The 23,348-nt window shown below is 50.1% G+C and overlaps 1 protein-coding gene across 2 annotated transcripts; it reads right to left on the bottom strand.

Annotated features, from left to right (window-relative positions):
- Positions 1-4,182: 4,182 nt before the first annotated feature.
- Positions 4,183-20,843, bottom strand: LOC102120579 (cytochrome P450 4F3-like). 2 transcript variants are annotated; one of them, XM_065536300.2, is made up of 12 exons: positions 20,637-20,843; positions 13,658-13,796; positions 11,876-11,929; positions 11,657-11,784; positions 9,711-9,832; positions 8,700-8,970; positions 8,296-8,362; positions 7,975-8,104; positions 5,873-6,006; positions 5,711-5,775; positions 5,150-5,232; positions 4,183-4,792 (listed from the first exon to the last, which is right to left on the bottom strand). In XM_065536300.2, the coding sequence occupies exons 1-12, from the start codon at positions 20,838-20,840 to the stop codon at positions 4,615-4,617; spliced, it is 1,575 nt and encodes a 524-aa protein (XP_065392372.1). In that variant the 5' UTR covers positions 20,841-20,843; the 3' UTR covers positions 4,183-4,614. The 2 variants fall into 2 exon arrangements, with proteins under 2 accessions (XP_065392372.1, XP_045237217.2); XM_045381282.3 differs by having other exon boundaries at positions 13,658-13,802; positions 20,643-20,843.
- Positions 20,844-23,348: the final 2,505 nt, after the last annotated feature.

Below are 23,348 nucleotides of genomic sequence, written 5' to 3'. Positions count from 1 at the left end.
TTGTGGCGTTCTCTGTATTTCCTGAATTTGAATGTTGGCTTGCCTTACTAGGTTGGGGAAGTTCTCCTGGATGATATCCTGAAGAGTGTTTTCCAACTTGGTTCCATTTTCCCCCTCACTTTCAGGCACCCCAATCAGACGTAGATTTGGTCTTTTCACATAATCCCATACTTCTTGAAGGCTTTGTTCATTTCTTTTTCCTCTTTTTTCTTTAGACTTCTCTTCTCGCTTTATTTCATTAATTTGATCCTCAATCACTGATACTCTTTCTTCCAGTTGATCAAGTCAGTTAACTGAAGCTTGTGTATTTGTCACGTATTTCTCATGTCATGGTTTTTATCTCTGTCAGTTCGTTTATGGCCTTCTCTGCATTGATTATTCTGGTTATCCATTCTTCCATTCTTTTTTCAAGATTTTGTTTCTTTGCACTGGGTACGTAATTCCTCCTTTAGCTCTGAGAAGTTTGATGGACTGAAGCCTTCTTCTCTCAACTCGTCAAAGTCATTCTCCGTCCAGCTTTGATCCGTTGCTAGCAATGAGCTGTGTTCCTTTGGAGAGGGAGATGTGCTCTTATTTTTTGAATTTCCAGCTTTTCTGCCCTGCTTTTTCCCCATCTTTGTGGTTTTATCTTCCTTTGGTCTTTGATGATGGTGACGTACTGATGGGGTTTTGGTGTGGGTGTCCTTCCTGTTTGTTAGTTTTCCTTCTAACAGTCAGGACCCTCAGCTGTAGGTCTGTTGGAGATTGCTTGAGGTCCACTCCAGACCCTGTTTGCCTGGGTATCAGCAGCAGAGGCTACAGAAGATAGAATATTGCTGAACAGCGAGTGTTGCTGTCTGATTCTTGCTTTGGAAGCTTCGTCTCAGGGGTGTATCCTGCCCTGTGAGGTGTGGGGTGTCGGTCTGCACCTAGTGGGGGATGTCTCCCAGTTAGGCTACTCAGGGGTCAGGGACCCACTTGAGCAGGCAGTCTGTCTGTTCTCAGATCTCAACCTCCTTGTTGGGAGATCCACTGCTCTCTTCAAAGCTGTCAGACAGGGTTCTTTGCATCTGCAGAGGTTTCTGCTGCTTTTTGTTTAGCTGTGCCCTGTCCCCAGAGGTGGTGTCTACAGAGACAGGCAGGCCTCCTTGAGCTGTTGTGGGCTCCACCCAGTTCGAGCTTCCCAGCGGCTTTGTTTACTTACTTAAGCCTCAGCAATGGCGGGCGCCCCTCCCCCAGCCTCGCTGCTGCCTTGCAGTTAGATGGCAGACTGCTGTGCTAGCAATGAAGGAGGCTCCGTGGGCATGGGACCCTCCCGGCCAGGTGTGGGATATAATCTCCTGGTGTGCCCTTTGCTAAGACCCTTGGTAAGGTGCAGTATTGGGGTGGGAGCTAAGACCCTTGGTAAGGTGCAGTATTGGGGTGGGAGTTACCCGATTTTCCAGGTGTTGTGTGTCTCAATTCCCCTGGCTGGGAAAAGGGATTCCCTTCCCCCTTGCACTTCAGCTCTCGCTGGTCAGGCTGCAGCAGCTGACCAGCACTGATTGTCCGGCACTCCCTGCTGAGATGAACCCTGTACCTTAGTTGAAAATGCAGAAATCACCCATCTTCTGTGTCGCTCGCGCTGGGAGCTGGAGACTGGAGCTGTTCCTATTCAGCCATCTTTCTCAGCCCTCCTTGTTTTGTTTTAAAATGATTCCAACTACCTACTTTTTTTTTTGAGATGGAGTCTCACTCTGTTGCCCATGCTGGAGTGCAGTGGCATAATCTCAGCTTACTCTAAACTCCACCTCCCAGGTTCAAGCAATTCTACTGCCTCAGCCTCCCAAGTAGCTGGAACAACAGGCATGCGCCACCATGCCCAACTAATTTTCACAATTTTAGTAGAGATGGGGTTTCCGTATGTTGACCAGGCTAGTCCCAAACTCCTGACATGAAGTGATCCACCCATCTTGGCCTCCTAAAGTGCTGGGATTACAGGCGTGAGCCACTGCGCCCGGCCTTGATGTGCAGTACTCTGCTTCACATTTTGATGTGGGCTGGTGTGGTGTGGAAATCTATAAACTCAATGGCAATTATCACTTCTACTGCATCCCAGAGTGGAGTAATCACTGGATCATGAAAATTTAACATCCCGTGTTGGACTTGTTGCTTCCATTAACAGCAAGTGAAGTTATTTGAACTAAATTCCAGCATTTTTAAAAAGCTGGATGCAGCCGGGCGTGGTGGCTCATGCGTGTAGTCCCAATAATTTGGGAGGCCGAAGCGGGTGGATCACTTCAAGTCAGGAGTTCGAGACTAGCCTGGCCAACATGGCGAAACCCTGTCTCTACTAAAAATACAAAAATTAGCCACGCGTGATTGCAGGAGCCTATAATCCCAGCTACTCAGGAGGCTGAGGCAGGAGAATCGCTTGAATCCAGGAGGTGGAGGTTACAGTGAACCGAGATCACGCCACTGCACTCCAGCCTAGGCAAAAGAGTGAGACTCTGTCTCAAAAAAAAAAAAAAAAAAACAAAACAAAACTGGATGCTTCTTCAATTCTTCACATGAATAAGGGACATGAAAAGACAGTGAAACAATAGCAAAGACATGGAATCAACCCAAATGCCTATCAGTGATAGATTGTTAAACAAAATGTGGTACATATACACCATGGAGTATTACGCAGTCATAAAAAGGAGCGAGACCACGTCCTTTGCAGGGACATGGATGGAGCTAGAAACCATTATCCTCAGAAAACTAACGCAGGAACAGAAAACCAAACACCGCATGTTCTCACTCATAAGTGAGAGCTCAACAATGAGAACACATGGGCACAGGAAGGGAAACAACACACACTGGGGCCTGTGGTGGGGGCAGGAGGAGGGAGAGCATCAGAATAAATAGCTAATGGATGTGGGGTTGAATACCTAGGTGATGGGTAGGTATCACCATGCAGCAAATCACATCGCTGCAATCACATTGCAGCAAATCACCATGGCACACATTTACCTACGTAACAAACCTGCACGTCCTGCACATGTATCCCAGAACTTAAAATAAAATAAATTTTTTTAAAAAAGAAAAGACAGTGAAAAATCACAAAACAGGATTCAAATAAAAACAGAAACCTAGAGATAAAACGAGCATAAACTATACCTTCTCTCTGAAGGCATTTCTCAAATCAGGAAAATTTGAAACTCTGTTTCAACGGTTTTGTGATTGCAGGAAAAAAAAAAAAAAGGAGGGAAAATGATAAAAAGCCCCTCCTTGCCTATGTGGAGCCCTCAAAGGGCTACATCTCTCAGGGTGAGAAAAAAATAAAGCAAAACAGCGTGTAAGTGTGATTTCAGCTTATATTTAAATTACTTGGGTGACCTTGGTCACCACAAGCCTAGAGCGTCATTGAACATGAACCTCAACCAGCTGTCATCCAAAGACTGCTCCCTAGAGAAAGCTGCCATCTTGTGGCTGGGCGCAGTGGCTCACGTCTGTTAATCCCAGCACTTTAACAGGCCAAGGCAGGTGGATCACTCGAGGTCAGGAGTTCGAGGCCAGTCTGGCCAACATGGCGAAATCCCGTCTCTCAAAAATACAAAAAAATATCCGGGTGTGGTGGTGGGCGCCTGTAGTCCCAGCTACTCGGGAGGCTGAGGCAGGAAAATGACGTGAACCCGGGAGGCAGAACTCGCAGTGAGCTGAGATCACACCACTGCACTCCAGCGAGGGTGACAGAGTGAGACTCCATCTCCAAAAAAAAATAAAATAAAAATACAAAAATTAGCCGGGGGTGGTGGCAGTCACCTGTAATCCCAGCTACTTGGGAGGCTGAGGCAGGAGAATCGCTTGAACCCAGGAGCGGAGGCTGCAGTGAACCGAGATCGTGCCACTGCACTCCAACCTGGGCGACAGAGCAAGACTCTGTCTAAAAGAGAGAGAGAGAGAGAGAGAGAGAAGGCTGCCTTCTTTAAATCCTACGAATATTATTTCAAATATGCAAATATGGCAGCCAATACCAGGCAAAGATGACCAAAACACTGACCCCATGACAAAAATGACAGTCATTGTAATCGATACAGATACTTTCAATGATCAGACACACTGTAAACCAACCAGGCTTATTATTGTTTAATAAGGACAGTCATTTAAGAACAATGAAAACAGTGAAGAACCCTAAGGTGAGCAGAAAAACAATAACTGGATTAGGAGATGAGAATTGAGATCGCCAAGTGCGGATGTAGCACCGCTCTGGTTTTCCTCAGTGACTCAGAGCCTCAAACCTGCCCCATAGGTGCCTCCTCAACCCTGGTCCCTCTCCTGCTCAAACACCCACCATGGCTCCCTATCGCCCACAGGATACAGTCCCGACCTGGGCTCTGGGAGAACCAGCCCTCAGCACGGGTCACTGCGCTCACCCAGAGAGGCTTGGGTCAGAGACCAAGCCTTGGGTTAAGTGTCTTTTGGCTCAGAGACACTTGGGTTAAGTGTCTCTTGGCTCAGAGACACTCCGCCCCCTCCCAGCCAGGCCCTGGATCCCTGCAGTCCTCCAGCGCCCCCTGCTGGCTGGCTGTGGGACTCAGGCACAGATTGAGTCCCGGGAATCTGCAAAAGAGGCCTGAGGGTGCGGGGGCTCTGAGACCTGAGAGTGGTGGGTCACTGCGGGTTCGCGCTCAGGGGCTCCATCCGTAGCCAAAGTCCGTCCTCCGCGCGCAGGATCACCTCCGACTTCCTGCGGGGCTCCGCGAGGTCCGGCAGGATGCGGAAGCGCAGCAGCGTGAGCGCCAGGACAACCTTCATCTCAGCCATGGCGAATGTCTGGCCGATGCAGTTCCTGGGGGAGGAGGTGGGGACTCTGACTGTGCCCAGGACACCCATCCCGGCCCCATCGCGCCGGGAACCTAGCCTGGGACTCCCAACCCCACCCAGATCCGGTTGAGGGGCAGAGAGAGGGACCCCGTGCCTGGGACCCCCATGTGGGCTTGCATATCCGCCGAGCTTGGCCTAGACTCCGGCCCCCAACACAGACCAGCAGACGTAGGAGTGAGGAAGTCTGAGAACACACACTCCCTTTTCCTGGGATCTTATTCAAACCCTAGACTCCCTGAAACACGTGGCCCCACAAGTCAGACCTTGTCTCCACCTGTGGCACCCTCACCCCATGCCCACCTCAGAATCCCCTGAGCCTCACCTGGGCCCTGCCGAGAAGGGAATAAAAGCCAGAGGTGATCTCTTCTGGAGATTTTCTGGGTCGAAGCGAAAGGGGTCATAGACCTGGGGAGTGGGCGAGTTAGAGCTGTTGGGTGGGGGCCTCTCAGGACACCCAGCCACCCCCATATAAGACAGATGTGAAGCCGGGCGCGGTGACTCACGCCTGTAATCCCAGCACTTTGGGAGGCTGAGGGGCGAATCTCATGAGGTTGGGAGTTCGAGATGAACCTAACCAACATGGAGAAACCCCGTCTCTGCTAGAAATACAAAATTAGCTGGGCTTGGTGGCGGGCGCCTGCAATCCCAGCTACTCAGGAGGCTGAGGCAGGAGAATCGCTTGAACCCGGGAGGCGGAGGTTGCAGTGAGCCGAGATCTCTCCATTGCACTCCAGCCTAGGCGACAAGAGCGAAACTTCCTCTCAAAAAAAAAACAAAACAAAACACAGATGTGGGTGGAGTAGAGAGGGAGTATCTGCTTCCCCCGGACAAGATCTCTCCCCCGACCAAGCCCCAGGGATGGAGAAGGGGGAAGGGGTAGCACCTCAGGGTCCGGCCAGACTGAAGGGTTGTGATGGATCCCAAAGATGCTGACGGTGCAAGTGTTTCCTGTTGGGGAGGAGATGCAGTCAGGACAAGGATCCCCACCACACGATGGGACCTCCACCCTGCCCAAACCCCTCCCCGCCTGCCCAACTGTGGGCACCTTTGGGGATGACCCGGCCATCCGGGAGTACCACGTCCTGGGTGCAGCAGCGCTGGATCCTGGAGACTGGGGAATGCAGCCGCAGGCTCTCCTTCAGGCACATGGTCAGGAAGGGCAACTGCACCAGGTCATCCCTAAGGAAACATCCAACAATTATCCAGGGAGCAAACACAGCCCTCCTGCTGCCCAGAGAGACCCTCGCACCAACTTGTAACTGCCCGGTGGATTCACCTTGCTTGCTGCCTAGAAAGAGCCGATTTATCAAGACGGGGTCTTTTCGCGAAAGGGCTATATTCAATTTTGTTTCAGACTCAAACCATGAACTGAATCCCTTCCCAAAGTTAGTTCAGCCTATGCCCAGGAATGAATAAGGACAGCTTAAAGGTTAGAAGGAAGATGGAGTCGACTAGTTCTGATCTCTTTCACTGTCATAATTTCCTCAGTTATAATTTTTGCAAAGGCGGTTCCAACCTCCCTCTGACCCTAAATCCAATAACAAAACGAATTCCAGAAGAATCAAGGATTTAAGCACGAGAAAACCAAAGTCACAAAAGTATTAGAAGAAAACTTGATATAGTACTTTCAGAAGCATTTCTAAGCAAAAACAACACATAGAGGGTCTCCTTAAAAGTGTTAACCTATTTGCATTTAAAAATGTTAACCTATTTGTATTTAAAAATGTTTAAAATTATATAATGGGGCCGGGTGCCGTGACTTACGCCTGTAATTCTAGCACTTTGGAAGGCTGAGGCGGGTTGATTACTTGAGGCCAAGAGTTCAAGACCACCCTGGCCAACATAGCAAAACTCCATCTCTATTAACAATGAAAAAATTAGCCAGGTGTTGTGGCATGGGCCTGTAATCCCAGCTACTCAAGAGGCTGAGGCACAAGAATCACTTGAACCTGGGAGGTGGAGGCTACAGGGAGCGGAGACTATGCCAGGCACTCCAGCCTGGGTGACACAGCAAGACCCTGTCTCAAATTTATAATATAATATAATATAATATAATATAATATAATATAATATAAACTAGTATGCTAAAAAAGATGAGGGGAAAATCACCATAAAGATTATGAAATTGTTTTAATAAGATCCCCTCCATACTCTAGAATGAGATGGCTTAATATTATGAAGGTGTTCTTTCTTTCTAAATTAATCAACATATTCAAAGCAATACAATAAAAATCTAGCTTTTTATTTTGTAGGAACTTAACCATCTTGTTCTAATTGGAAGAATTAAAGTTCATCAAAACCTAGGTCAATTTAAGAATAAAAGATCCACCAGGCATGGCGGTGCGTGCCTGTGGTCCCAGCTACTGAGGAGACTGACGTGTCAGGATCCCTTGCGCCCAGGAGTTCAAGGCTGCAGTGAGCTGTGATCACACCAATGCACTCCAGCCTGGGCTATAGAGTGAGATCCCATCTCTCAAAGAAAAAAAGATAAAATTAAAATGAAAGATTGAAGAAGATAAATCCAATCTACTATGTATTATGATCTATTACAAAGGTATAGCATAAAAATGAAATAAAATACTTTCCAAAAGATAAAGCGGCTGGGTGTGGTGGCACATGCTTGTAATCCCAGCACTTTGGGAGGCCGAGGTGGGCTAGCCACAAGGTTAGGACTTCAAGACCAGCCTGGCCAACATAGTGAAACCCCGTCTCTATTAAAAATACAAAAATTAGCTGGGCATATTGGCGGACGCCTGTAATCCCAGCTGCACAGAAGGCTGAGGCAGTAGAGTATCATGAACCCGGGAGGCAGAGGTTACAGTCAGCGGAGATCATGCCACTGCACTCCAGCCTGGAAGACAGAGTGAGACTCCATCTCAAAAAAAAAAAAGAAAAAGAAAGAAAGACAGAAAATAAAAAAGAATGATTTTAATTGTCATACATAGTAAAGGCAAAAATCCCAGAACTTCTCCCTTGCTCCAGGCTGAGTACCAGGCCCTGAGTACCAGGCCCTGTTTCTGAGCTCTGCACCTATTCCCACTAGGCAGTAATAGCACAAGCACCAATAAGACCCTCTCCCTTTCCCACCTGAATAACTAAACCAATGAGAGGGACTCAGAAACAGGACATGAGAACCTGCACACTCACCATTCAATCTCTTTAGGATCACGGTTCTTCAGGAGCTCTTGCACCTCCTGTCGGCAGTGCTCCTGATATTTCGGGTGCCTCGCGAGGTTGTACAGGACCCAGGAGAGACCACTGGCCGTAGTGTCATGGCCTGAGGGGCAGCCAGGTAAGCTTGGGTCTCTGGGCTGCTTCAGCACCAAAGGGTGGACAGCGCCCATGCATTGAGGCCCTCAGGAGGAAGTGGGGAAGGAAGATGGGATGGGGTGATCCAGGGTCCACCCACCACATCCCTGGAATGGAGACACTCTTACCCCTAGTGACATCACACCCTGGGACCCTCACCCCCAAACATGAAGGTGTCAGCCTCTGCTCTTATGTCTTCATCTGACAACTCCTTTCCATTTTCATCCTGGAGACAAGACAAGACCTCTAAATCACACCAGCCATGAAGGCACCTCAGTCTAACCTAAAACAGTTCATGAAGATCCATATTCCAGTCAAGATTCCTCCCTTATCATCACTAGACCTGCCTAGCAGGACTCTTTCCTTGTATCTTGCCTCCTGTTTGTTCCTCCTAGGAAGTCTTCTCCAGAGTCACCTCTAAAATGTATCTTACTTGTCCCTCCTTTCCTCAAGCACCTTCCATGGCTCCCCAGTGCCCTCTGGATCAAGTCCAAGTTCATGGATCTGACATTTCACATCAAGGTCCATTCTACTTCTGAAATTCAGATCCCAGAGAAGCCCACCTTGGCCAGCAAGAGCACATCAATGAAGTCCAAAGTCTTGGACTTAGCCTTGGCCTGCAGTAAGTCATCAACACCCTGGCTAGTGAGGGTGCGGCGCCGCTCCTGGATGATGGCATCTGTGAAGTTGTGCACTATGTCACAGGCCCTGCGGAAGCGTCGCCCATTGGGAGTGAGGAAGTACAAGAAGTCCGCCTGCAGGAACATGTGCTGGTTCCGTTTCACGATGAGGGCACTGAGCTCCAAGATGGCATCAATATATTTGCTGGGTTTCCTGCAGGGCCAGGCCAGGGAGACGAAGCAGCTTCTAAACACATATGAAAGCTTGGGAGCACCTTCTAGCCAGAATCCCAGGACCACATTCCAGGCAGAAAAGCGTGCCCTGCAAGCACACTTCACTCTCTACCTCCTACTCTCTGTGAGCTGCCTCCTGCCCCGGATCCCCAGGGCACAGCTTGGCCATCATGGGCATCTCCCCACCCTCTTACGAAACATCTGCTCCTCCCTATTTCTCCTTGGTTTCTCTCAAATCTGCCCCATTTTTTCCACCAACCTCTGGCCTCTTCCTCTCCACGGTCTCCTTGCTTCCTGTGTCTACATAACAGTCAATCATCCACAGAGTCAAACATCCAAGCTCAGCACTGACTGTGACCCTTATCTTCTTAAACGCCTCCCATGACTCCCTGGGAGCCTTGGATAAAGTTCATACCCCTTTGCGTGACTTTTCAATATCCTTAAATTGTAGCTACTGCTGACCCCTGCAATCTCATTTCCAAGGTGTCCCCTTGATGGCTATTGCACGTGCTTCTGCTCATCCTAGCCTCCTTGCCATTACCCAAACAGTTCTACCTACCTGGAGAACTGATCTTTCTTGTCCCCTTCCCTGTACTTCCATGCTCAATTCTGACTCATTTTCTCCAAGAAGGCACTTCCAGATGCCCTGATCAGTCCTCTCTCCCCAACCTACTCCCATGGGTCCGTGGCCAAGATCTCAGGTCCTAGGGAAGAACTCACTCCTGACAATGGCTGTCAAAGCTGAAGGCGCATTTCTGCAGAATGTCCAAGGTCATCAGGCTGATGTGCTCAAACATGTCCAGACGGGCACTGCCCTCCAAGGCCAGGCATTGCCATTTCACCTGGACCGAGAAGGGGACAGAGCCAGAACTGAGCCCTGGCTCCCCTGAGTCCCTTCCCATCCCCAACCTCCAGAATGGACTCCCTCAGAACCAACTTCTGCTCCTCTTCCCCAGGTACCCATCCCCAAGGAGGACCAAGCTTGTGAGGGACAGAAGCTGTTACTATTAGGACATGAAGGTCCAAGTCTGGGGGTCAGGTGACCTGGGTCCAAGTTCCAGCTCTGCTCCTTGCCTATGCACCCTCAGTCAACCCACTGTTCTCTTTAGGTCCCTCTGTCAAATTTTCAGTAAGAGTTAAGATGATCTGCTTTGGGTTGGGCACAGCGGCTCACACCTCTAATCCCAACACTTTGGAAGGTGAGACAGGCAGATCATTAGGTCAGGAGATCGAAACCATCCTGGCCAACATGGTGAAATCCCATCTCAACTAAAAAATACAAAAACTAGCTGGATGTGATGGCAGGCACCTGTAATCCCAGCTACTCAGGAGGCTGACGCAAGGGAATCACTTGAACCCAGGAAGCGGAGGTTGCAGTGAGCCGAGATGATGCCACTGCACTCCAGCCTGATGCAGAGTAAGACTCCATCTCAAAAAAAAAATGATCTGCTTTGGTGCCAGATAACCAGGTTAGAACCCCTTCTCCACCACTTTTAGCTCACTTCCTAACTGTAAACTTAGGCAAGCTCCCTAATCTCTCTGACTGACAGTTTCTTCATCCATAATGTGGCAATTATGAGCATCTCTACCTCATAGGGTTGTGAATATTAAATTAGACAACATAGATCATGGAATTGGCGTATAGTTTCTGGTATACAGTAAGTGCTCAATAAATGTTAGCTATCATTATCATCCTCATCATTAGCACAGAGGCAAGTGATTGCAGAAATGTCCACAATTTTTTGCCCCTCACGCTTGGCGATGAGACTTGGCACCTCCTTCCATTTGCAGGTAGAACCTGAGTCTCCATTTCTTGAATTTGAGCTGGTCTTGAAACTGGGTTTCGCCAGGAGAATGTGGTAAAAATGCTAGTGTGCTACTTCTGAACTAGCATCAGGAGGTACTAAAATGTTTCTGCTCACTCTCTTGAAACTCAGACTCCACTGCGGTAGTGAACCTAGGCTAGCCTCCTGGAAAATAAGGGGCAAATGGAAGTGTCTGCTTGGAACACCGAGGCCAGTGAGTTTTAAAGTGGTTTCTTATGCAGAAACAACTATATGAATTTTTTCTCTTAAATGTGGTCTCACTCTGTCACCCAGGCAGGAGTGCAGTGGCACAATCTCGGTTCACTGCAACCTTTGCCTCCTAGATTCAAGCCATTCTCCTGCCTCCACCTCCCAAGTAGCTGGGATTACAGGCATGCGCCACCATACCTGGCTAATTTTTTTTTTTTTTTTTTTTTGTATTTTTAGTAGAGATGGGGTTTCACCACGTTGGCCAGGCTGGCCTCAATCTCCTGGACTCAAGTAACCCACCCATCTCGGCCTCAAAAGTGCTGGGATTACAGGCGTGAGCCACCGCGTCCTGCCATTATCCAAATTTCATCATAACTGCCTTTAGTTTGCAAGGCTTCTGTGAGGGTGACTAGTAATTAATGCCTTCTGAACACCTACTATGTGCCAAGAACGTCACTTCGGTACGTGATCTTGACCACCTTTTCAGTAGAAATTATTATTCCCATTTTACACATGAAGAAACCAAGGCCTGGGGAGGAAAAGCTATGGCACCAAAGCCACCCAACAGAGCCAGCATTTCAGACCAGATCTGCCTGGGGTCGCTTCTCCTTTCCCAAGACCCCAGAGGGGACCCGGCTTTGTGGCACTCACGTGCATGATGTTCGCGCTGTCATTGAAAATCTTCACATAGGGCTTCAGGATTTTGAAGTGGAAGGCGGGTGTCAGCAGGTGGCGGTGCCATCTCCACTTGTCACCGGCACTAATAAGGAGCCCGTCCCCTAGTAGAGGCAGCCAAGGGCAATGGGCAAGGACAGCACCTTCCCCTGGCCCCAGAAGGTTGTCCCCATCCCCACTCTTCTAGTTACTTACCCAGCCAGAGCTTCAGGGGGCTATAGGAAATCGTATCCTTGGGAGCAACAGCAACTGACATGAATAAGGAACATCAGGGGTTATGGAGAGGGGCAGGGGAGGGACTTTGAGTGTAGGGGGAGGCTCCTAGCCAGGGATTTGCACTTCCACCCTCCAGGTCCAGTAAAGCAGGAACAGGGTCAAGAGCAAAGGAAGGAGGGAAGACAGAGGAGGAGAGTGGGGACCAGACCAGGCTGCAGTGGTGCAGTACAATAATGACACAGCCCAACATGGCACAGCACACCCCACCATGCCTTGGCATGGCTCCTACTGATCCAACATGTTCTGCAATACCTGAGCATGGCTCAACGCTCTACAAAATGCCTTTACAGGGACCTAGGACACCCTGGCCGGGCACGGGGGATCACGCCTGTAACCCTAGCACTTTGGGAGGCTGAGGCGGCGAATTGCCTGAGCTCAGGAGCTCAAAACCAGCCTGGGCAACACAGTGAAATCCCATCTCTACTAAAAAGTACAAAAACATTAGCTGGGCGGGGTGACAGGTGCTTATAGTCCCAGCTACTCGGGAGGCTGAGGCAGGAGAATCGCTTGACGTGGGGAGGCAGAGGTTGCAGTGAGCCAAGATCATTCTACTACACTCCAGCCTGGAAGATAGAGCGAGACGCCATCTCCATAAAAAAAAAAAATCTTAGGACGAGGACATCCTGTCTGCCCGGTACTCTGACATTTTCTGACACGGACCTGAGATATGTGGCATAGCCTGAGATGCGTTGACATGTTCTGACACGGACACAATATACATGATCTGTCCTGATGTGACATGCTCAGACATGGACGTGGGAGAGTCTAAAATGACTTCCACGTGCACTACAGATGGGCCCCAGATAGGATTTAAATCTGGTCCTATTAGCGTCCCACGTGTAACCTAGGCTTGATTTAGCCTTCCTCAGTATCCTGCCACACTCCACACTAAGCATTAATGAGTGAGGCCCTGTCTCAAAAAAATTTTAAAAAAGAACTAAGAGGGAGGCCTCGATATGCTATGTGACCTTGAGAAGTCATTGCGCCTCTCTGCACCTCAGTTTTCTTACTCAGAAAATGCCTATCTCACAGGGAGGCTGGTGAATGGATGTCTGGTGAATGGTGGTATCTGCCTGTCCAGCATCCATCCTCCTCATGCCTTCCCCACTCTCAATCCAAGTCGTTGAGAGGACTCTCATCCCCTGCTCCAGGGCTGAGCATATGACCCTAAACCTATGCAATCAAGCTGCAGTGACTGGATAAGAAATTGGTCCTGGCACCCAGGCCAGGTCAATTGAGGGGGAATCCTGGAAATTTTCCTGGAATTACATGGAATTTTCCATGGGGGTTGATCTTCTGGGACTTATCTGTAACAGCATGAGAGTGAAACCATCTGTGAAACCATCACAGAGGGATACAGAGCTAAGAGATGAAGACTAGCATTATGAAGGCCTGGATCCAGCCATGCCTGAAGACCCTTCCTGGACTTCACTTTTACTTCCTGACTTTTACTTTACAGTCAATGCATTCTCTTTCTTTGCTTAGACCACACAGGGTTGAGTTTTCTTCACTCACAACTAAAAGAAGCCTCAGCAGCCAGAGCACCAGGGACCTGCCCAGAGTCACCCAGCAGGTTAGTGCAGAGCCATGGTCTCTTTTGGATGCACCCATTTTTCTGCTCAGCATGGCCTGTCCAAGGGTCGGAAGGGCTGGGAGCAGAAGCAGGGAAGAGGCAGCAGCATAGCCTCCTGAGAAAGATACCTGAAGCCTGGAGCACAGGGGCAGCGAACGTTGGGTGGACAAGATGCAGGGCAGGGTGGAAAGGTCCAAGCCACCAGAGTTGGACATCGTGGAAGTGGTGGCCCAGATCCTCTATCAGCCTCATGTCCTCCTCATTGCCCTGCATCTGGGGATAGACAAGGCTGACAACAGGCCTGCAGGGGGCCTCAGATGCTACCACTGCCCATTGCACCCCCCTACCCACCACACAACCCCAAACTACTCAGCCCTTTGACCTGAGATATTGGTGTCTGCCTGTCTCTTCCTATGTCTGTGTCTATGTGCTTCTCTGTTCCCTCACTCTCTTCCTCTCTCTGTGTCTTTCTCTAGATAGATATGTAGATGATGGATGGATGCATGGATGGATGGATGGATGGATGGATGGATGGATGGATGGATGGATGGATGGATGGATAGATAGATAGATAGATAGATAGATAGATAGATAGATAGATAATAGGATACATGGATGGATGCACAGATAGGAGGGATGGATGGATGGATAGGTAAGTAGGAAGGTAGGTATGTAGGTAGATAGGTAGGTAGGTACTAGGTAGGTATATAAGTAGGTAGGTAGATAACAGGAGAGATGGATGGATAGATGTATGGATGCACAGATAGGATAGATTAATGGAAAGGTAGTAGGTAGGTAGGTAGGTAGGTAGATAATAGGATAGACAGATAGATGAGAGAAAGAGAAAGGTAAGTGACCAATCCATACATGATAAATAGGATACATGGATAGAGAGATAAGAGGGACAGGTATAGATGAGAGAGATGTATGAGTGATGGCTACGTAGATGACAGATATGGTCAATGACAGATATAGATATGTGCGTGTATGTGTTTCTTTTACTTTCTGTTTCTGTGTCCCTTTTTCTGTGTCTTTCTCTCCCTCTCCTCTCTCTCTCCTTCACTCTGTCTCTCACTGTTCCTCTCTCTGTCTCTGTGTGTGCATCTTTTTCCCTATCTCTGTTTCTCCCAAGTCCAACTCTCCATCTCTCTCTCTCCCTGTCTCTCCCCACCAACACTTGACCATTCACCCCACTTGCTGTTTATCCCAAATTCATAATCGCAGTCCATTGAACTTTCTCCCCTGTCCCCCAGTCCCAGCACAGCCTCCTGCCCCTAGCTCTAGGTGGGTACCCCCAGCTTTGCAGCAAGCTAGCAGGGGGCAGATGTAGACACAGCCCTTCTCCCAAACCTGGCTGCATCACCCCAGACCAGGCTCCACGTCCCACCCCAAGGATAGCCCTGAATTTCAGTTCATGGGAGAATGTTCTGTCTCATACTCCCATCACTCCCACACCTGTGCCCAGGCTGGAGCCAGCTGGGAAAGACTGAAGGAGATACCCAGAAAGATCCAGAAGGAAGTGGAAGAAAATAGGTAGAAACCAGCCAGGGAACAAGAGCAGAAGTAGCAGGTGAGTGGGAGAGGAGGGACTGGAGAATCAAAAGACACTGTCTTAGTATGGGCTCTCTAGAAGCAAAACCTGAATTGCAGATACTTCTGCAAGGGGTGCTATAGAAAGGAGCTTTTAAAAAAAGGCGGGGTGGGGGGAGAAACCAGGTGGGGCAAGGGAAGGAGGCAGGCAGCTGATAATTCCCCTCTCCTGTTCACACACCCTCCATGGCTCCCCGTTGTCCTCAGAATCAATCTCCTCCTCTCCCTCTTTCCTCTGCCTCTCACGCTGATTGCTCTGGTGGCACCAAGCTCTATCTTGCTGCTCAAAAGCCAGGGGCTTGCTCTCTCACCTCAAAGTCTTTGAGTGGGCCCAACCTCCACACAAAACTATCTTTCTCTTTCTCTTCTTTGCTTAAAAAATTCCTACTCATCGTTCCAGACCCACTTCCAAAAACCCCTCCTCCAGGAAGCCTGCCTGCCTGCCCCAATGCCAGAAAATCTGATTCCCCTCAAGGGTCCCACAGTCCATCTCTCCTTCAAGCCAGCCCTGACCACAGAGGATGTGGAGTGTCTCAGTCTACTTCTGTGGCCACAAGATTGGGGGTGCCTCCAAGGTAGAAACTCACCTGAGTCTCTCCAAGGATCCCAAGAATGGAGGTTGGCAAATAAGTAAAAGTAATAAAAGATGACCAAGGGCATCCAGAGCCACAGGACCTTGGGTCCTACAGGATTAACACGCAAGCTGGGCAAGAAAGGGCCCTCAGGCTTTGGACACTGCCTCCCGGGTTCAAGCGATTCTCCTGCCTCAGCCTCCAGAGTATCTGAGATTATAGGCACCCATCAGCACACTTGATTAATCTTCGTATTTTTAATAGAGACGGGGTTTCACCATGTGGGCCAGGCTGGTTTCGAACTCCTGACCTCAGGTGATCCACCTTCCTCGGCCTCCCAAAATGCTGGGATTACAGGCATGAGCCACTGCACCGGCCATCTCATCTTTTTACTTAAACTCCAATGACAAATTTTAAAACCTGAGATCTCATTCTATAAAATTTGTGCCATGTTTTCATGTAGCTTGATTCTTCCATCAGTCTTCACAAGCATAATTATTAATGTTTTCATATCCTGCCAAGTCATTCCACAAATCGTTACTCAGGGTAGATGGTGTCCATTCTACATTCAGGTGATAGAGCAGGGAATAGGGCGGGTGAAATCACTTTTGCTCTCAGGGAACTTGCAGTGGTTCATATGGCTTTACCATAATTAGTTCACTAGTTTTGAAACCATGTTTACTCTTTATCACTAGCATAACAAATGCAATGGAAGTCTCATGTAATTACGTTACATATACCTGATTATCAACTGCATATAGCACCCTCCAAATAAGTTATTTGTATAGTTTGATGTTTTTGATGTATACTGCAAAATTACTTTGAAGAAGAATTTTATAAATATCCACACGCCTATCTGCTTTGTATGAAGGTGCAGCATTACACGCTGAAAGCCTTCTATGTTTTTTTTTAAAGCCTTTATCAATGTAATAGTCAAGAAGTAACATCTCGGCTGGGTGCCGTGGCTCACACCTCTAATCCCAGCACTTTGGGAGGCTGAGGCAGGCGGATCACCTGAGGTCAGGAGTTCGAGACCAGCCTGGCCAACATGGTGAAACCCCGTCTCTACTAAAAACACACACAAAAAAGTTTTTTTAATTAGCTGGGTGTAGTGGTACGGGCCTGTAATCCCAATTACTCTGGAGGCTGAGGCAGGAGAATCACTTAAACCCAGGAGGCAGAGGTTGCAGCGAGCCGAGATCATGCCACTACACTCCAGCCTTGGTGACAGAGCAAAACTCCGTCTCGGAAAAATATATATATACACATACAAAATTAGCCAGGCATGGTGGTACATGCCTTTAGTCCCAGCTACTAGGGAGACTGAGGCAGGAGGATCGTTTGAACCCAGGAGGTGGAGGTTGCAGTGAGCCGAGATAACAACACTGCACTCCAGCCTAGGTGACACAATGAGACCCTGTCTCAAAAAAAAAAAAAAAAAAAAAAAAAATCTGAAATTGTCTTTATTGATTATGAGATTGCACAGATTTTCTTAAATTCATCAATAATCTCTGTCTCTATTTATTCAAACTGCCTACGCAAAACTTTTGCCTGTTAGCCAATTGATAGTATCTCTAATGGATTTGTAAGTGTAATTTGTGTGCTTTTGTCTGTAATTTTTATAAACGGTTTCCTTTTAAAAACAGAAAGAGGCCGGGCGCGGTGCCTCAAGCCTGTAATCCCAGTACTTTGGGAGGCCGAGATGGGCGGAACACGAAGGTAAGGAGATCGAGACCATCCTGGCTAACACGGTGAAACCCCGTCTCTACTAAAAAATACAAAAAACTATCCAGGCGAGGTGGCAGACACCTGTAGTCCAAGCTACTTGGGAGGCTGAGGCAGGAGAATGGCATAAACCTGGGAGGCGGAGCTTGCAGTGAGCTGAGATCCGGCCACTGCACTCCAGCCTGGGCGACAGAGCGAGACTCTGTCTCAAAAAAAAGAAAAGAAAAGAGAAAAGAAGGAAAGGAAAGGAAAAGAAAGGGAGGGGAGGAGAGGGGAGGGGAGGGGAGGGGAGGGGAGGGAAGGGGAGGGGAGGGGAGGGAAGGGAAGGGAAGGGAAGGGAAGGGAAGGGAAGGGAAGGGAAGGGAAGGGAAGAGAAGGGAAAGGAAGGGAAGGGAAAGGAAGGGAAGGGAAAGGAAAGGAAAAAGGGCAAAGGGGAAAGGAAAAGAAAAGAAAAGTCTGGCCAAGGCTGAGGAGAGAGTGGATGAAAGGACTGGGTGTGGTAACAGGGAGACCACGAAGGAGCCCGTGGGAGGCATCCAGGAGAGAGGTGGCAGGGAATGGAGCCAGGGGAGGCAGGAGGACTCAGAGAAGGAACTGACGGAGGAGAGATTGTGCCAGGCAGCAGCAGCAGACGTGCTGAGGGACAGGATGTGCAGATGAGAGAAAGAGAACATCAGGAGACCCCAAAGGGTGGAGTCTGGGAAACTGAAGGACTAGACCAAGATGGGGAACAGTGTAGGGAGGGGGGCCATGAGTTCAGATTCAAACTAGTTGGAATTGAAGTGTTCCTGAGACCAGCCCCTCCCCAAGAGGAGAGAAGCAATGACCTCCAGCTCACGAGAGATGTAAACTTAGAGCTCACTTCTGGAGGGAACTGATGGTCAACTTGGAAGCTGGAGCCCTGGATAAGGAGGTGACCCCAGGAGACAGGGAAGAGGGAGGAATGACTAGGACCATGGGGGATCTCCCAGTAGTGAGGAGCCAACAGCAGAGACACGGGGACACACGAAGGTCAGAGGACACCAGGGAAGGGCAATGTCCTGGAACCAAGAAAAAAGGAGGTTCTCAGAAGGACCCAGTGGTCACAAATTCAGAAAGCTGCTGGCAGGTAGATGCATTGGGGCGGGGAGGTGTCCATGGGATATGGCGACTAGGGGATCACGGTCACCTCAAGAGAGCAGGATGGGGTGGAGAGCAGGTGAGGGGTGATCAGAGAAACAAAGGGAGTGAGTGGAGGCAACTCTTTGTCCTTGAGTGGAGAGCAGAGCAAGCAGGCTGAAGGTCTGGGTGCAGAATGAGGTGCACAGGAGGTGGGTGGGAGGCAATTTACATATCACCCATCTGACCTGCTTTGTGACCTTCTCTAATATTGTTGTAGAGAAGAGATAAGAGAACATGGGTGGCCAGATGCCATGGCTCATCCCTGTAATCCCAGCACTTTAGGAGGCTGAGGCAGGTGGATTGCTTGAGCCCAGGAGTTCAAGACCAGCCTGGGCAATGGAGTGAGACCCTGGCTCTATAAAAAATGAAAAATAAAGAGAGAACATAGGCGACTGAGTTCATCCAAGGCAAAGGTCTTCCAAATGTCCAGGAAGGAAAGCCCCATAGGCAAGAAACCAGTCCATGAGCAAATAATAGGAAGTAAGCCAAGGAAGGACTGCAAGAAGCTGCTGGACTGAGGGGTAGAGAGAACCGGAAGTCCCAACAGGATGTAAGATGAGAAGCAGTGGGCCAGGTGCGGTGGTTCATGCCAGCACTTTGGGAGGTCAAGGTAGGCAGACTACTTGAGGTCAAGAGTTTGAGACCAGCCTGGCCAACATGGTGAAACCTCATCTCTACTAAAAATACAACAATTAGCCAGACATAATGGTGGGTGCCTATAATCTCAGCTACTTGGGAGGCTGAGGCAGGAGAATCACGTGAACCTGGGAGGCAGAGATTGCAGTGAACCGAGATCACGCCACTATGCTCCAGCCTGGGTGGCACAGTGAGACTCCGTCTCAAAAAAAAAAAAAAAAAAAAAAACAGATAAGAGATAGTGAAGAGAAGCTGGAAGGAGAGAGGGGATTGTGGTCAGAGAAGGCACCACTTGAATCAATGGCATTGGAGTTGGCGCCCTTATGGGTACTTGAATCAATGGCATTGGAGTTGGCGCCCTTATGGGTAATGACCAATCCAAGGTACGACTCTGGCAGCAGGGGGCCAGCACAGCGTGGAGGAAAGTCCTCTAGGGAGGAGGCTAGGATGAGGGCTGTTAGGGCAGAGGCCAGAATGATCCCTTCTGAAAGGAAAAGTAGTCAACTTTTATCCAAACCGAGCCATGGGGCCCACTGACATATCTTAGGGGTCGGGGGAAACATACGAAAAAAAAAGTGCCTGAGTCAAGACAGGGCACATCTCTCCACTGGCCCAGCTGTGCCTTGTGGGTGGAGTCGGTGGAAATAGCAAATCCTAAGGGGAGGCAGCAGCCCAGAGAGCAGTAGACATCAGCCTGAGGCCCACAGAGATGGGCGAGGCAGAGGGTGGACTCTGGACTGTTCCCCTTGGGGGGCCTCAAGTCTAGTGATAAGGACTGTGGACTGAGCTAAGTGCGGTGGCTCATGCCTGCAATCCCAGCACTTTGGGAGGCCGAGATGGGAGGACTCCTTGAGACCAGGAGTTTGAGACCACCCTGGGCAACATAGTGAGATGCTGTCTCTACAAAAAAATCAAAAAGACTAGCAGGTCTGTTGGTGCACAGCTGTAGTCCCAGCTACTGGGGAGGCTGAGATGGGAGGATAGGTTGAGCCCAGGAGGTCAAGGCTGCAGTGAGATATGAATGCACCATGGCACTCCAGCCTGGGTGACAGAGCGAGACCCGGCCTCAAAAAAAAAACCAAAGATTATGGCCAGCCAGGGTGTACCTGCTCTGTGCAGTCCACCCTAGAAGCCCCAAGTAGAACAAGGATGCATTAACATGGGGAAGAGAGGCAGGAACTTGAGCCAAAGCAGGCTTAGGGTGGGGAAGAGAGAGAAAGAAAAAGGCCTGGGGCCGTGGAGTGGACAGAGAGGAGGAATGAATCTGGTTGGGTCAGTGAGGGAAGAGGGGCTTCCCTCGGCCTCCCTCACTCCTCTGATGTCCCAGACCCAAACCCACCCTCAATATCCAGCTCCCTGAGCCCCATTCCTGCCCCTCTACAAGTCCATCCACCCTGAGACCCCAGACCCGTCCTGCTGCCACACTCACTATGCTCAGGTGACCCCAAAACCAGTTCCGTTTGGGAGGCTGCTGGAAACACCGGAGGCGGCGGCAGTTGTCATAGAAGGCGTAGGTCCAGGCCAGGATGCGGGCCAGGAGCCAGGAGGCCCCGACCAGCAGTAGGAGCAGCCACGGGGACGCTGCCACCGACCCGAGGCCCAGCCAGGACAGGCTCAGCGTCAGCATCCTGCAGGGCAGACGGGATGGAGGATGAAGTCCTGAGGCCCAGAAAAGAGCCCGGGGAGCTTCGGGGAGATTGGACAGGGGCCGGGACGGGAGGTGCTGGAGGCAGGGAGAGCTCAGAGATGAGAAAACAAGGGCTGAAAGCAGAGAGGGAGACCCAGCAACAGCCAGGAGAAGAGGTGGAAAGAGAAGACAGTAAAGAAGAGAGAGGGGAGAGAGAAAGAGAGAAGAAGGCTTAGAGACCCGAAAGGCCCAGCCTGAATCACTACAGGCTGCCAGGGGCTTGGTTTCAGTTACCAGGAACCCATCAGCCCCACCAGGACCAGCTCCCTGGAGCCACCCCAGCCATGGGCAGTGCCACTCCCTCTCCCAGACCAGGACCCTCCAGCCCCGACAGTTCCAGCCTAGCACCTTCTGTCGGGAGCAGCTTGTCCCACACAACTTCCTCTTCCCTCCTCCTGGGGCTTCTTTGTACTTGGCCCCTCACCTAGGCAAGGCTGGGCTGGGATGGCCAGTCAGGGGTAGCCAATCCCCGTAGGCCATAGGCCTGGCTGCCTCCTCCCTGCCTGGACAGTCGGCCAAAACCTGCAGGCGGTCCCAGCTGGGTGCAAAGAAGAACCAAGTCAGTAGCACAGTTCAGAGTGGGAACGGGATCTTCAGGGATCAGTATCTCCTGCTTGAACCTGGGACCTAGGAGACTCTGGGACCCCACGTTTACAGCTACCCCTGCCCTGCCAAGGCCACATAAATCATGAGGTTGGGAATTCAGGTGTCAGGCAAGGAGGACCAGGCAGGCCAATCTGGCACCCAAACATCTCCCACACATGGGCTGGGAGGACGCCATGCACCATTTTTCGGTGCAGAATTAGGAGACTTCGAGAAGGGAGTCTCTGGCGTCTGACTGCACAACCCGGCAGAAGTTCAAGTCCTGCCTCCAGCCAGCCCAGGGCTGGGTTGACACATGACGGCTAGGAGCAGGAACAAAGAACAAAGAATCCAGCCTCGCTGAGGATTACCCAGGTCAGATTCTGGGGATAAAGAGAACTGGAAGAATAAACCAGGAAACTGTGGTCGGTTTTGTTTGTTTTAATGCAAAGCAGAATTATTTGCATGCACAGCAATGAGGATTAGGAAGCTAGATAAAAAGAAAAGAAGCCTTCAGCAGCAAGTGGAACTCATCAAGACTCTTTTTTTTGTTTTTTTCTTTTTTGACACGTAGTCTCGCTCTGTCACCCAGGCTGGAGTGCAGTGGCGTGATCTCGGCTCACTGCAAGCTCCGCCTCCCGGGTTCACACCATTCTCCTGCCTCAGCCTCCAGAGTAGCTGGGACTACAGGCGCCCACCACCACGCCTGGCTAATTTTTTTGTATTTTTAGTAGAGACGGGGTTTCACCGTGTTAGCCAGGATGGTGAACTCCTGACCTCAGGCGAACCACCCGCCTCGGCCTCCCAAAGTTTTAGGATTACAGGTGTCAGCCACCGCGCCCGGCCAAGACCTTTAAGGAGCTGACTCTAGGATCTTACTCAGCGTAGAAGGTGGGGTGGGAGGCATGGGGGGCAAGAGTGACAGGGGCCGTGAGCTGACGGGGTCAGGCATGGGAGAGCAGAGCCAAGGGACTCTGGGTGGAGTCCTCGTTGCATCCTGTCGTTGCTCTGACTGTGGGCAGTGCTGGGTCTCCTGGACTCAGTCTTCCTATCTGGGAAATGGGACGTTGGCCTTAAAGGGGGCACATCTTGTCCAGATACTGTCCTCAAATCCCCAGTTGGGTGTTCTCAGTCCTCAGCCACTAAGATGAGGGTGAGTGGGGGTTTTTCATTTTTTTGGTGTTTGTTTTGTTTTGTTTTGTTTTGTTTTTGAGACAGAGTCTAGCTCTGTTGCCCAGGCTGGAGTGAGGTTGCGTGAACTCGGCTCACTGCAACCTCCACCGCCACGTTCAAGCTATTCTTCTGCCTCAGCCTCCCGAGTAGCTGGGATTACAGGCGCCCACCCCCACACCCAACTAATTTTTGTGTTTTTAGTAGAGACGGGGTTTCGCCATTTTGGTCAGCTGGTCTTGAACTCCTGACCTCAGGCGATCCATCCACCTCGTCCTCCCAAAGTGCTGGGATTACAGGCGTGAGTCACCCCGCCCGGCCAAGATTCTTAAGTAGCTAACTCTGGGATCACTATAATGGGAAGAATTATTCAGCGTAGAAGGTGGGGTGGGAGGCATGGGGGGCAAGAGTGAGAGGGGTGGGAGGCATCGGGGGCAAGAGTGGGAGGCATGGGGGGCAAGAAGTGGGTGGACGGAGGGCAGACATGGGAAGACAGAGCCAAGGGACTCTGGGTGGATTCCTCGTTCTGCCCCGTCCTTGCTCTGACTGTGGGCAGTGCTGGGTCTCCAGGACTGGGTCTTCCTATCTGGGAAATGGCATATTGGCCTTAAAGTGGGCACATCTTGTTCAAATACTGTCCTGAAATCCTGTATTGGGTGTTCTTCGCCCTCAGGCACTAAGATGAGGGTGACAGGG

This window comes from Macaca fascicularis, chromosome 19 (genome assembly GCF_037993035.2).
Source record: "Macaca fascicularis isolate 582-1 chromosome 19, T2T-MFA8v1.1".
Classification (NCBI taxonomy): domain Eukaryota; kingdom Metazoa; phylum Chordata; class Mammalia; order Primates; family Cercopithecidae; genus Macaca; species Macaca fascicularis.
Note: the sequence above shows the minus strand (reverse complement) of the source record. Positions and strands in the feature narration are given on the sequence as shown.